At 47.6% G+C, this 13539-nt stretch overlaps 2 protein-coding genes across 3 annotated transcripts in view; one reads left to right on the top strand and one right to left on the bottom strand.

Moving 5' to 3' along the window:
* IGF1R (insulin like growth factor 1 receptor) overlaps window positions 1-8557 on the bottom strand; it is a 170874-nt gene extending 162317 nt beyond the window's left edge. For both annotated transcript variants that reach the window (XM_085070373.1, XM_085070374.1), the window contains exon 1: window positions 8333-8557. In XM_085070373.1, coding sequence (XP_084926499.1) covers window positions 8333-8426 — 94 coding nt within the window. In that variant the 5' untranslated portion in view covers window positions 8427-8557. The remainder of the gene's footprint in view (window positions 1-8332) is intronic.
* A 172-nt stretch (window positions 8558-8729) lies between these two features.
* Window positions 8730-12524, top strand: LOC146432594 (uncharacterized). Its single transcript, XM_085070379.1, has 2 exons — window positions 8730-11450; window positions 11496-12524. The coding sequence occupies exon 1, from the start codon at window positions 8730-8732 to the stop codon at window positions 9771-9773; it is 1044 nt and encodes a 347-aa protein (XP_084926505.1). The 3' UTR covers window positions 9774-11450; window positions 11496-12524.
* Window positions 12525-13539: the final 1015 nt, after the last annotated feature.

Raw genomic sequence — 13539 nt, 5'->3', positions numbered from 1 at the left:
ACATCCCAGGAAGACTTCTTAAGGTGAGTACCTTGATCCATATGCAAATCAGACACAGCGTCCCACTAAGTACAAGCACCTTGCTAAAACACCTCTTCAAGCCCACAGCAATGCTAACAGAGAAAAGGAAATAAAACAAAGTGATGCCACCCTAACCTTAGCAACACATAGCTACCAGCAGACCCTTTCAACTGCTGTGCTTCCAACTTTTCATCCCATAAATGCTGTCCCTGTTTCAGCAGAAATGTGTCTGTAACTAAAAACAAAGTGAGCACCTTGGTCCTCCCTGCCGCTTTGTCTCATCTGTCTTACATAAGAACTGCCACTACACCACAGTTTGAAGATAATGATGTACTCTCACTTGAGAATCACACACTCAGCTGCAGCTACCTACTGTATTCCAGTAGTAACAAATGGGAGAGATACTTCAAAGAGCACATTATCCCAGCTCTAATTTATGCATGCTCCCTCTTACCATCAAGCCATTTATTTTAAACCTGTCAGATATACTTGTAACGTAGCATCATGAATAATTTAAAAAGTAATCTGTATAAACCAAGTTTATAAACTTAACAGCAGGTACAGTACCTTTCATTCAAGCAGACTGCTCTCTGATAAAGTACAAGGGATCTTTGACTGCTTCGGCATGTATTCATTTCATGCATTCTGAACTTCAAAAAATTCTTCTTTCCTGCCTCTAATCAAACCCTCTGCTATTTGAACAGTATTGTGTAAGGAGCTCACTTAAATGAGTAGTGTAATAACTTGCAAACTGTTCATATTAAAGAAAAAAAATTACAAAGCTGCTGGAAACAGTCAGTAAAAATGACCCATCACCAATTCAACAGCAGGGGAAAACCACTTGTGTAAAGTTTGCCTCAGTCATTAAAAACTCTTAATATTTCCTGCATCTGCCTGATGCTGTCACATTGACACTGCTCCCAGCTCAGGGAAAAGGGATGCTCGACAAAGAACTCCAAAAAAAGCCCACCTGTTAAGAGAAAGTGTTTTGATCAGTTGATGCTCACACTTCCAAGTAAACAGAGCTATCTTTACAGCATGTAATGGCACCAATAAGGGGTTGGAGATAACATTCCCTGACCGGTCACAGAGCTATTGCAGCAACGTGCGCCTCGCTGGCAACACAGGCAAACAAACTCATTCGGGCAGGGGATCTGCCCTAAACACTCACCTTCACAAACCAAGTATTCACAAAAGCGGGACACACACACAATTTACAAACTATGCCGAAAAAGCACGTACACGTGCAGTTTGCCGATTTCCGGCTTTAAAAGATTTATGTGTATCGAGTGGACTTTTAAAAAGTCAACAATGTAGCAAAGTCTTAAAACCCAACCTGGTCAGCACTTCAGTGACGATCTTAAGGGGAAATATTGCTCTAAGTTACTATTAAAATGACTCTCTGCTGCTGCAAAAGCATACATTTGCTGTTCTACCAAATTATTTACTAGTGGTTTTGGTACTCTAAAGGAATAATCTTAGTACTTTACTGGGGTGGGAGATCCCTTCTCCTCAGGTCAAAGACAACAGTCTCACTGAAAAATCATCTGGGAAGTCACTGACATATATAGATGTTTGTTTCTGCTCATGCCATCAAGTTTACCAAGAAAGAAGCAGACTAATTGGAAATTTACAGGTTTGGATATTTCAAAATAAATAAACAAACAAAATTATGTTGCATTAAATCTTAGGAGTCATATGCAAATCAATCTGTAAATAAAGAAACAACAATTTTGCTTTTCAGCACATTTTAAACAATCCTGTGCCACAACAGCAACTTCTTGAGGATATCAATATTGAAGAAGTTAATTGGTGTCTTGCAAGATATCCTAAGGGAACAGCTCATGTTTTGCATTTGCAAAGGTTAGAAAGCAAAACTTTCAGTGATAAGGGCAAATGAAATCTTCACAACACACCCGGGTTTGTCAGAATGCATCTCCTTAATTAATTAATAAGTCAAACTATTATCAAACTTAATGGGCAAAACCAACAAGTCTTGTCTAAAGGAACCTGAGTCAATTTTTGAGTTTGAGGACTGGGTACAGCTCTGTTTGCAGAGCACAGAAACATATGAATGAACACTGATCGTTTGACGGTCCTCAAAGTTTCTCTCAGACAGCTCTGGACACAAAAAAAGACAAATATAGTACTCCAGAAATCAGTCCAGATTGTACCTGTCATGACTTGACTAAGAGGGAAAAAAAGCAGCCCAAAAAAGCCACACACAAGACAGGCTGGCTAACAACCACCAATGTGTCTTCATCAACTGCTGTTTGTTGAGTTCTGCTTTTGTACAATAAAAAAAAAAGAAAAAAAAAAAAAAAAGGTGAAACTATTCTTTTTAAAGTGGCTTCCATAAATCATAAAAACTAATCCAACTAACCTACACAAAGAAGCTGTCTATACAATTTACAGTGATAGAAAAATTATACATGTCAAATAGATCAAAATACTAAAACAGTATTTCTACCTTTCAAACACATCACTGCATTCCCAAAGTCTTTCTGCACACAAACTCTTAAAAGCAGCACATTCCATTAGCACCAAAGCCCAGAAACCTTAAAAGCTCAGCTCTGTCAGGAAGATCCAAAATAAACTGCAACTACAAATCTGCAACAACTTTAATTATGAGGCTCTCAAGACAATTACTTTAACTGCAGCTTTTTTAAAAATTTAGCATCCACAATAGTTTTCAATAATAAACTGCAGTTTACCCATTCCTATGTATGCACTCACACATAAATAAAAACCAGCTGCTACTTGATAACATCCGAAAGCATTTCCAAATGTGGGAGCTTTACACTAAAATCCAAGTAAGAATGTATTTAATTTCATAAACCAAAGTTTCAAGAACTTTTTCAGCAAGTTGCCATCAGCTTTTCAAGTACAATAACGCCCATGAAGTTTATTAATTTAACTGCAGATAATTCAGATAAATACACTAACTTCTTAAAAACAATTTAATTCAGTACATTTTGTAAGTTATGAACTTTAGAGCCATGAGAGATGATGAGCTAGATAAGTTGTTTGCTGTGTGGGATCACAAAGTTAACATCCAGTGTGAGAAAAACAGGTTTCCTGCATATAATTAATGTCTCTCTCTCTCTCTCTCTCACTCTCTCTCTCTCTCTCTCTCTCTCTCTCTCTCTCTCTCTCTCTCTCAAAGTTCAGGACCATAAACAAACTTCTCTACAATAAAGTCTGCAGTAGCTCATAATTCACACATAATTCACATATTCACACGGATTATACACACAATATAATTAATCATTTAACAAAACTGCCTCTTCTGCTCTCACTGAGATAATCGTTGCAGTGATCACTGGTTAAAATCTACCTCAGAGTAAAAAGAAAACAAAAATTACTGGGGAAGAGAAAAGGCATCAGTTAAACATGAACTGAAATTGTCCTTTAAAGCTAACAGTTTCAGCCTTGAAATGGGTTTAAAATTTAAATGTTAGATGCTTTAAAAAATTTCTCCTCCAAGATTTCCTTAGTAAATGCCAGTTTAGCAAAAAATTAAACAGGATTTGAAACAACTTTTCCCATGGTAACACATACTGATAGAAATTAATTATTTACCAATGAAGATAGATTCAAAAACCATCACATGAATGCTCTTTAATACTAGATTTCGTGTGTATCTTTCAAGATGAAAACAATTTCAGCATCACTGGAGTGTGCTTTAACTATACCCTAGAAATAGTTTGCAGGAACAACACATCAGGGACAAGCTGACACAAAAATTAACACAGTAGTTGATCAAATCTGAGCAATTTCCCTATTAAACCAAATAAATCATGTCTTCTGTCGTGCTGAAGTCAAACTAATTGATCTGTCTTCTTGTTCTCTGCAGCCCCTTCCTTCCCTCCCTTCTCAGAGCACACGTTAAGAACTAAGTTAAATTTCCTTCACTTTTGATACACAAAAAACACAGTGTTTCTCTCTCAAGTGTTGGGTCAACACCGAAACTTACAACACACCTTTTTTCCACACCCCTCCCTCTGCTTCCTCACATTCTCAACACATTTTGCCCGATATTAGCTAAGTCACTTCCATTTCCTAACCCTCTCAGTTTCTGAGTCACACAAGCCTTTGCTCCAATTCTGCTTTGCAAACCAGAAGTCCAACCCAACACAATCAAAAAAAGTCCAGGTACTGCCTGGCTCACCCTCCTTCCCCCCACACTCCAGGCACCAACACTTCCCTCCTCTCCCCTTTCTGGTGAACCCCACTGACGCCAATTCCTTACTGGCTCAGGCATTTTCTATTCACAACCTCAATTACAGCAGGAATTATCCAACTGCCAGTTACCAACATTCCCTAACCACTGGGCGTACAGGAAAATGCTGATGCAAAAGCGAGGTGTGTGTAACGCTGACACTCAGCAGGTCATGAGGGCTTTTACTAAGCAACCTGGGAGAGAGATTAAGCATCAGCATGAGCTACTGTTCATTATCAGAAACACAACATCCAGCCTGGATAGACAAACAAAAGCTCGGCGCTAACATGAGCAGACCCATCAAGATATCCATCAATATGAAGTATTATCACACCTGAAACTATTATTTTTCTTCTAAGTGTTTAACCCATTCCCTCCTAGACGTTCCCGCTGGAAATACACAAAAGGCTGAAAATCAAAATCCCATCGTGCTCAAGGGAGAAAAGGAAGAAAACACAGTGTTTGTGCTTCATCTTAAACCCACCCCCAGGATCAAACAGCCTCCAAGAGTTGTAGTTTTATACATCAAATGCACGGGTACACCAGCATATACTCTATCTTAATGAAAGGTCTTCTCATTTCCATTTCTGTGCCGTTCTAACACAATCTCAGGGAATTCTCAGCATTTTTACATGACTTTTTCTGAATCAGAAGCTCTCCACTGAAGCTACCTGCATTTTAAAAGAGGTTTCTGTCACATAACCACAAACATATTTTATATAATTTAGCATTAAAGGGATGGGTCTCTCCCCTCCAGTTGTAACTCCTTTGTATTCCTATTTAGGAATGCCTTGCTTGTTTGACCGAAAATGGAAATGCCTTTTAGCTATGACACAGTATATATGAAAAACAAATAAAAATTAAGATTAATCTTCCTTCCACTATTGTGGGGAGAGAGAAGAATATGAAGAGATGTAAAACATCTGCTCTGGAGATCATTTTTCCCCCTAACAGCAAAATTCTTTCAGCAATAACTCGTGAAAACAAAGGCTATTAAACTGTAAACTACAAAGACAATCGATTAGAGGCAGTATTCAGCTAAGACAAGTTTTTCAGCATATCTTCCCATATTTAAATGCCTGGATCTTCTTCAGAAGATATTTCATTTGGGATGTTCATTTTAGGTAAGTGGTAACCACAAACACTTCAGAGGACTAGAACCTAAAATCCTAACATAATCTTCCTGCATTATTTCATTGCCAGAGCTGGGTGAGCATTTTTATTTCGAGGTACTTTGCACCAGGCAAGACAAGGAAAAAAAATTCTGAGTGTATATCCCAGCAGTTCAAGAATGCACCAGATCTCCTCCTCCTCCTGTTTCTCCATGCAACTGGATCCTTTGTAAGCCCTTCCCTGAAGAAGGGCACTGGGGTTTTGTTTTTAAATTAAAGAGATTAATCTTCCCTCTTGAAAACAGCTCTAGCCAAAAAGTTGAACTCGTGGAAGTAAGACTGCAGCTCTCCAGCCCTAACTGGTCCAAAAGCCTGAAATGGGCCTTAATTTGCAAGGAGTTAACAGGCATTTACTGCCTAACAAAACATAATTATTACTCAACATGCATTACAGACTCCATCTCCGTGCTTCTTGCTCACTTATCTTTTTTTTTGTGCTTAGCCTCATTGTCAGGGCATCCTAAGAACTTCCCTTTCTTTTCAATCTGAAACGACTACTTTTAGAAGAGCCCTCTGCCTCCTAAATTCTTTCCCTTTACATTTAAAATGGAGAAATTTGATCTCCTCGTTCCTTCCCTCCAACAACGCGTATCTTTCTGAAAGGGAGACGCACACAACAACAGCTCCAGGAGTGTGTTGAAAAACACATGGCAAAATAAATTAAAGCATCAGGATGCAGTACAGGAACACCCCTGCTTCTGCAGACGCTGAAGGAGAGGCAGCACTGTTTAAAATGGTTGGGCTCCGAGGCACATTTACCATCTCCCCGTCTGCAGAGATACTCCAGGAAACGAGGGAAGGCTAATTTCATGCAAGAGATCCTCAATCCAGCGTGAGCCCGACATACCAAGAGAAAACCGATCAACGCCGGGATTAATCCGGCGATGATTGCAGTGTAATCAATGGCAGCGCAGCCCTCCCTGCCCCCTCGATTCCCCCTGCGCCCGAGAGGGGCGGGCACTGCAACACAATCACAGGTTGGAAAGGCACAAAAACAAAGTCGGGGCTCTGGCAGCTCCCGAGCGAGGCGGGCGGCCGCGGGGATGGGCTGAGGCTGGGCGGCAGGAGGGAGCCGGGCTGCGCACAGCGATCCGTTCTGCCGCTGCTCCCGGGGAAGCGGCGGGCACGCTGCTCAAACCTCGGCGCTTAGAAAAACGCATCACCCCTAAGATCGCAGCCCGTTCGGCCGTCAAGCCTGTCTATTTACGCACAAACGTAAAGTGTCAAAGTGCGAATTAATTTTTTTTTTTTTTTTAATGAACGGCAGCCCGTGACCTTTAGATTGAGGGATGCCGCCGTAATTCCGCAAGCGCGCCCAGCGAGAGAAACCCCTCCTCGGAGGTAAAGCGGAGATAAAAGACAAGGCGCTCATTTCCAGGAATTCCTCACTCACTACGGCAGGTTATTGCACACAGCCTCTAAATATTGACAGAGATCAAGCTCCTTTCCATGCGGGGAAAGCGAGCGGAGTCCCTCCCAGCCTGCGAATGTTTACTACGCAGCTCGCAGCCCTGGCTGCGGCGCCTGAGCACTGCCCCGCGCTCGGGGGGACACAAAGGAGGGGCACGGCCCCCTCCGCCGGGCCCGACCGTGGGTACAGCCGGGCAGCGGCCCCCGGGGAAGGAAGGCAGGGAGACGAGCGGCCCCGGGTTGTTAAACGTGCTCGAGGAGCAGACGCGTAACAGGAGGAAAACACGCAGAGCCCCGCGGGCAGGGGCGAGACCCGCTCGGCGCCGCGGCGGGAAACGGCGAGGAGCTCCCCTCACGGCCGCGGGCAGGGAGCCTCTCGCACGGGGCCGGGATCCGCACAGGGAGCCCCGCATGCACACACCGCAAGGACGGGGAGCCCCTCGCACACGCCCCAGACACGCAGGGAAGCCCCTCATGCACACACAGAGGGAACCTCCGCACACACACGGGAACCCCCTCGGCAGCCCCCTCACGCACGGAGGGAGCCCCTCACACACCCCTAAACACAGCGAGCCCCTCACACACACCACAAACACAGGGAGCCCCTCACACACACACACCACAAACACGGGGAGCCCCTCACACAAACCCCCCAACACAGAGAGCCCTTCACACACACCCTAATCACAGGGAGCCCCCCACACACCCCCAAACACAAGGTGCCCCTCACACACCCCAAACACAGGGAGCCCCTCACACACACCCCAACACAGCGAGCCCCTCACACACACACAACACCCCAAACACAGGGAACCCCTCACACACCCCCAAACACAGGGAGCCCCTCACACACACACACAACACCCCAAACACAGGGAACACCTCACAAACCCCCCAACACAAGAAGCCCCTCACACACACACCCCCAAACACAGGGAGCCCCTCACACACACCCCAACACAGCGAGCCCCTCACACACCTCACACACCCCAAACACAGGGAGCCCCTCACACACACACACACCCCAAACACAGGGAGACCCTCACACACCTCACACACACCAAACACAGGGAGCCCCTCACACACCCCCAAACACAAGGAGCCCTTCACACACCCCCAAACACAAGGAGCCCCTCACACACACCAAACACACGGAGCCCCTCACACACACCAAACACACGGAGCCCCTCACACACTCCCCAACACAGGGAGCCCCTCACACATCCACACACGCGCAGGGAGCCCCCCCATCACCAGCCCACTCACACACATTCATACAGGGACTCCCCCTCACACACACAACACCCACATAAACACACACGCACATTCACAGAGGGGCCCACACACCCCACACACACACACACACAGATCCCCCCCTCACGCACACTCACACAGGGACCCCTCACGCCCCCCCAAACACACACAGGCAGCCGCCGCCCTCGCCCCCTCCCCGGCAGCCCCTCACGGCGGGGTCCCTCGCCACCCCCTTGGCACGCACTGTACTCACTTTCCCCATTTGTTGGCCACAGACAAAGTGCGGCGAAGACGAGCAGGAACCCCCAGACGACGGCGAGGGACCCTCCTCCAGCGCCAGACTTCATTCCTCTTTCTTTAATTGGACAAAATCCCCCTTTCCGAAAACAAAACAAAACAAAAAAAAGTCCAAAATTGTTCGCTTTCTTTCCTCTCTCCGTCCTCTAAAAATAACGAGCGGCGGAGGAGAAGCGGGGCAGGGTAAATAAATCCACGTTGCCTCAAGAAACGAAGAAAAAAAAAAAAAAAACAAGACCCTTCGGAGCGGCAAACCGGAGGGTTGTTGAGGTCCCTGGGTGTTGATCTTCCGGAGCAACCACACCAAAAATACACAGATATTCACGATGTATTAACGGCAACAACAACAAGGCATGGAAGCCCCGGGGCGACGCTGTCTCCGGGGCGGCGGGGCGGGCTCGGGGCGGCGGGCGGGGGGCGCCGCCGTCTCCCCTCAGCGCTGGCTGCGGTGGTACATCGTGCACAGGAGCCGCAAACACGAGGCACATCGGGGCTGGCAGTCGGCATCTTCAACCTCCATTTTCAAACACCGCACACACACAGAGACACAAAAACTGGGAGGGCCGCGGAGGGAGGGGAAGGGGGGGGCGCGACCCAGACAATCCTATTACAAAACAACAACAGCTCCGCCGTCCCCCCGCGCGGGGACGGGGCTGCCCCGGCGGGATCCCCGCGGCTCCGCTCCCCGCTCCGCCGGGGAGGGTGGGGGGGACACCCCACGCACCACCACCACCCACAACAACACCGCCGCCGCCACCACGAGTCCGGCTGCCTGCAGAGGCTCGAAATGCAGGATTCGGGTCGAAAATGAATTAAAAAGGCTTCCCCCCTACTCCTCCTCTTCCTCTCCTCGGCGTGGCTGCCACAAGCTTCTTCTCCACCAAAAAAAAAAAAAAAAAAAAAAAAGAAAAGAAAAAAAAAAAAAAGCCGAATCCAGGACACACACACAAAGCAGCAGCAGCAACAGCAGCAGCAGCAGCGGCAGCAGCAGCAGCAGCGGGGCGAGCGGAGCGCTCAGCACCCCGCCTCCTCCCCCCGCAGCTCTCCTCCTCGCATCCCTCCGAGCCGCCTTGCCATCGCGGCGGGGGCGGGGGGGAGGAGGACGACGACAACAACAACAACAACAAAAACCACCCAGCGAATTTGTAAATCCTTTTTCTTTTTTTTTTTTTCTTTTTTTTTTTTTTTCCTCCCTTTCCTCCTCTTTTCCCTCCTCCTCTGGGTGCGCGCGCGCTGCGAACCTTCCCCCGGCGCTGCCCAGCCCAAGGCAGGGGGAGGGGGATCCGGGAGAGGTGTGTGTGTGTGTGTGTGTGAGCAGGGGGAGCTGCGGGGGGCGAGGAAGGCGATCCGGTTTGCTGAAGGTCAAAGCCCAGGAGCTTGTTGCGAAGGGTCTGTAATTCCTCCGGGGAGGGAACGGGGCGGGGAGGGACCGGGGGGGGAAGGGTCTGCTGCTCTGCTGCTCCTCCCGATTAATTCGCCGCTCGCTTGCAGCAGGGTTCGCAGCGCTCTGCTGCCGCGTCTGCCTCCCCCCCCCTTATCCTCCTCCTCCTCCTTCGCGCTGGCTCCCTGTGCACGACGGAGAGTGAACGCTGGTAAACAAGAGCCCGGCGTCGCTCCGCCGCCGCTTCTCCGCTCTGCGACCGCGCGGGGACGGGGCTCGCGCCCGCCCTCCCCTTCCCTCCCTTCCCTTCCCTCCCTTCCCTTCCTCGCCTTTCCCTCCCCTCCCTCTCCTTCCCTTCCCTTCCCTCCCGCGCGCGCTCCCGCTCCCCCCCCGCGGGCTCCCCTCGCCCAGGCGGCGGCGCCGGCGGCGCGCGCGGAGGCGGCGGCGGCGCGAGCGGGCGCCGGGAAAAACCCGGAGCGGAGTGCAACCAGACCGGGACCGGGAGGATGCTGCACCCCGGGATGCTGCGGGGCCGCCGCCGCTCCTGCCTCTGCCCCGGCCTTCCCTAACGGGGAAACGGGAGAAGGAGGCCGGATGGGTGTGCAGCGAGCATCCTGCGGGGCGGCGGGAGAGCCCACGAGCGAGCCCCACCAGTGGAAACACCGCTGTGTTCCTGACAAATAAATAAAAAAAATAAAATCAAACATATAAAAAGGGCAGGGATGGAGTTGGGAGGAAGGAGAAATCCGTAGCTGCGATTTTTACATGGTGTGTTTGTTTATTTATTTATTTATGGCATTTAATGGAAGCCGCTCCTCAGTTTCACACCGAGAACAGGGCCAGGGGCTGACCCTGGAGCAGTGCTCCCAGCAATGCGGGTCAGCAGCGAGGGACAGGGAAGCTAAGGCTCGGCTCAGTGCAGGGGACAAACCACGGTAGAACATGTCCCCATCCCTACTCACCATCCTCCCCTTGCGCACTCACCATCCCCATCCAACACTGTCACCCTGTTTCTCAGCTGTTCGCCCGTATCCCTCGATGACATTGGATGCTCTGGCCCCACATGGTGGGGACATGGATGAGATGAGGCAGAGGAAGTTTTGGGCTTTTCAGAATCGGAAAACGTGGGCCGCGTTGCCGCTGTTTCGCCGGAGCTCATAGTAGCCATGCTGCGCGGCATATGGGTGTCCTGAGTAATCACAGATTTGTTGCAATACTTTGGCATGGGGAGATAGCAAAATGATGCTGAAGTATAAGAAAGCAGACATCTGCGAGCATTGGCTATGTTCTAGGCTTGGGGTTTTTTTAAAAAAAGTACACTAAGAAATTTGCTAATGTCACATTATTAATGCAAATGTCAAAATTAAGTTTTTACATTTAAACCTAAATTTTTCTTGTACATCTTGTATTACAATATCCTTCAGTGATGCTACCCTGTCATTTCCCACAACCTTGTACATGTTTTTCTTCTTGTAGTTTCCCTGTCTTGTACCATTTGCACTATGAGAACAGTCCAGTTGTGTGAGTTACTTGTTAGCTCTCATACCCCTTAGGAAAGATGGAAAGGTTCAATTCTGCATCATAGAAATTGAATGGAAGATCATCACTGACTACAGCAGGGGCAGAATTGCCACATGTACATACCTATGCGGGACTCTGTCAATAATTCAAGAACAACTCAAAGCAGGCATCTGTGTCCATTTGGATGGTAGCACAACCTTCTCAAGATTCCATGAAGGAAAATCAGACACTGACACATGAAGCCATTCTGGACTGCCACGTGTGTGTCTACCATAGATTTTGTCAACCACACAGGCTTTCATGTCCTCAGATTGAACCAGAGAGATCTTCATGTCCCATAAATTTTTAGTGTTGCTGGGTACAGCTGTGGCTGCTAGGGGTGTCAGTACTGAGCAGAACAAGTGTCCTTTCTGTGCATGACATGGAATTGATGCAGCATAAATTGTAATGTCTTATTTACCAATTAATGTATTGTTGTGTAAAGGCAGCGCTGAAGTGGGAACTGCGTGTCTATGGTGCATCACTCTGCTGTCATAAAGAACTTTTATTTTTGTCAAATAGCCTTTCTTTCATTACTTTGGCGAACAGGGTAAGTCATGGACAGCACATTGTACTGGATGACATACAGGCAGAGAACAGAGAGATGTGCTGTGCCTCCAAAGAGCTTCCAGTTTCATATAAACACAGTTCTATAGGTGTCATAATGTAGTTTGTTTCTGGAATCGGTCAGATTCTTTTAAAATTTGAAAAAAAAAATGTGGTAATAACAGCACATTGTTGAACCAGAGACATTCACAGTGCTCTCCATCCTCCTGAGCTGCTGGTGTGAAATTCATAATTTGTAATTATCTGACTGGATTCTGCCAGGATGCCTTTACCTTTTATTCTATGGAAGTACATGGGAGGAATTTCTGTGAATGCCAGGATGCCCATAGCTCTGTTCTCTTCACCTCTTGAGAGCTGTGCCCAGTGTTCAGCTTTCCTCACGTTTTCCCATGTTCAGCAGCTTCCAGTGCAAGCCATGTAAATGCACATGCTCAGCTTCAGTGCACCCTTTTAATCAGATTTGGCTCCCGTATGTTGGCGTCTTTCTCCAAGAGGGCTCCTGTTACTTTCTGTGGAGATATTTAAGTCAGGATTTTTTAACATGTACAACCACACAAGGGTCATATCCTTGATGATGAAAACCTCAAGCAAACTACTTGTACCATGTGCAAAATTAAAGTTATAATTTAGACAAATTAAATTTAATTTTTGTTACAGTGTGCTTCATAATGAAACCATGACATGATGGCTCTTCTTCTCCATCCTGTTGGTTCTACAACCAATCCTCCTCTCTGTTTGCACTGGGCTTTGTGCTTCCCCTTTGTCCACTGCTGGTTTGTGATCCTTGAGATAGATGAACAGAAAGAAGCTCCTGATTACACACACATTTTACCCTCCAGAGTGTGATGCCGAATGCCACCAGCATACCTGGGTCCTGTTTAAAATGCCGCTTAAGTGGAAAAGTCAGGAAGTGTGGCAGTGGGGATGAAACAACGCGGTTAAAACAGCCACTGACCCTGGTCTCTCAAAACATATATCAGCCCAAGGCAAATATCCTCACACTCAGCCATACTTCAGTTTTAACAGCAGCCTCACCACTGCTTTCTGGGGCCACCACTGGGGAGGAAGAGGCCTCACTCATTCCCCTGCCTCAGTGCTCGGACTCCGTATAGGCTTGACTAGACTTTATTTTGGCTTCTGCAGCACATTCAGGGCAGCCTGACCTCTTTACCAGACGCTCGCTTGTCATAACCTTTATGCATCTGAACATTTTGTATTACCAGCAGAAGGGAGACTTTGAAATTTATTCTCCTGCCTTCTCCAGCCATGTCAGCTCCCCGGGACGAAGGTCAGCCATCACAGAGCACTGCCTGTTTCTGCTCCAGGTGCTGCTTTTTGGAAGGTCTCTGCAGCTCCTGGCGTGGCCTTTGCCATGGTCCAGCAGCTGAGAGCACCCACTGTAGCCACCTCCTCTACTGCAGGGGCTCCTGGTGCTGCCAGCTCACCTTGGCCAGGCTCTGCTTCAGGCTGAACCCTCTTGTTGGAGGGACGTGTGGGTAGGTAGGAGTTCCAGGTGGGATTCCTGCCTGGGTGAGTGATACATCTTTTACACAGCCTGGGTGAGTGGGTTTTGTACACCTGAGAGACAAATAGAAATCCTTGGAATTTACTCTTTTTTCCCCTCCAAGTCTCCCCTTATAAACTGCATTTTATTA

Source organism: Lichenostomus cassidix, chromosome 10 (genome assembly GCF_008360975.1).
Source record: "Lichenostomus cassidix isolate B80296 chromosome 10, HeHo_3.0, whole genome shotgun sequence".
In the NCBI taxonomy this organism is placed as follows: Eukaryota; Metazoa; Chordata; class Aves; order Passeriformes; family Meliphagidae; genus Lichenostomus; species Lichenostomus cassidix.
The sequence above is the reverse complement of the archived record's forward strand: the minus strand, read 5'-3'. Positions and strand labels throughout refer to the sequence as shown.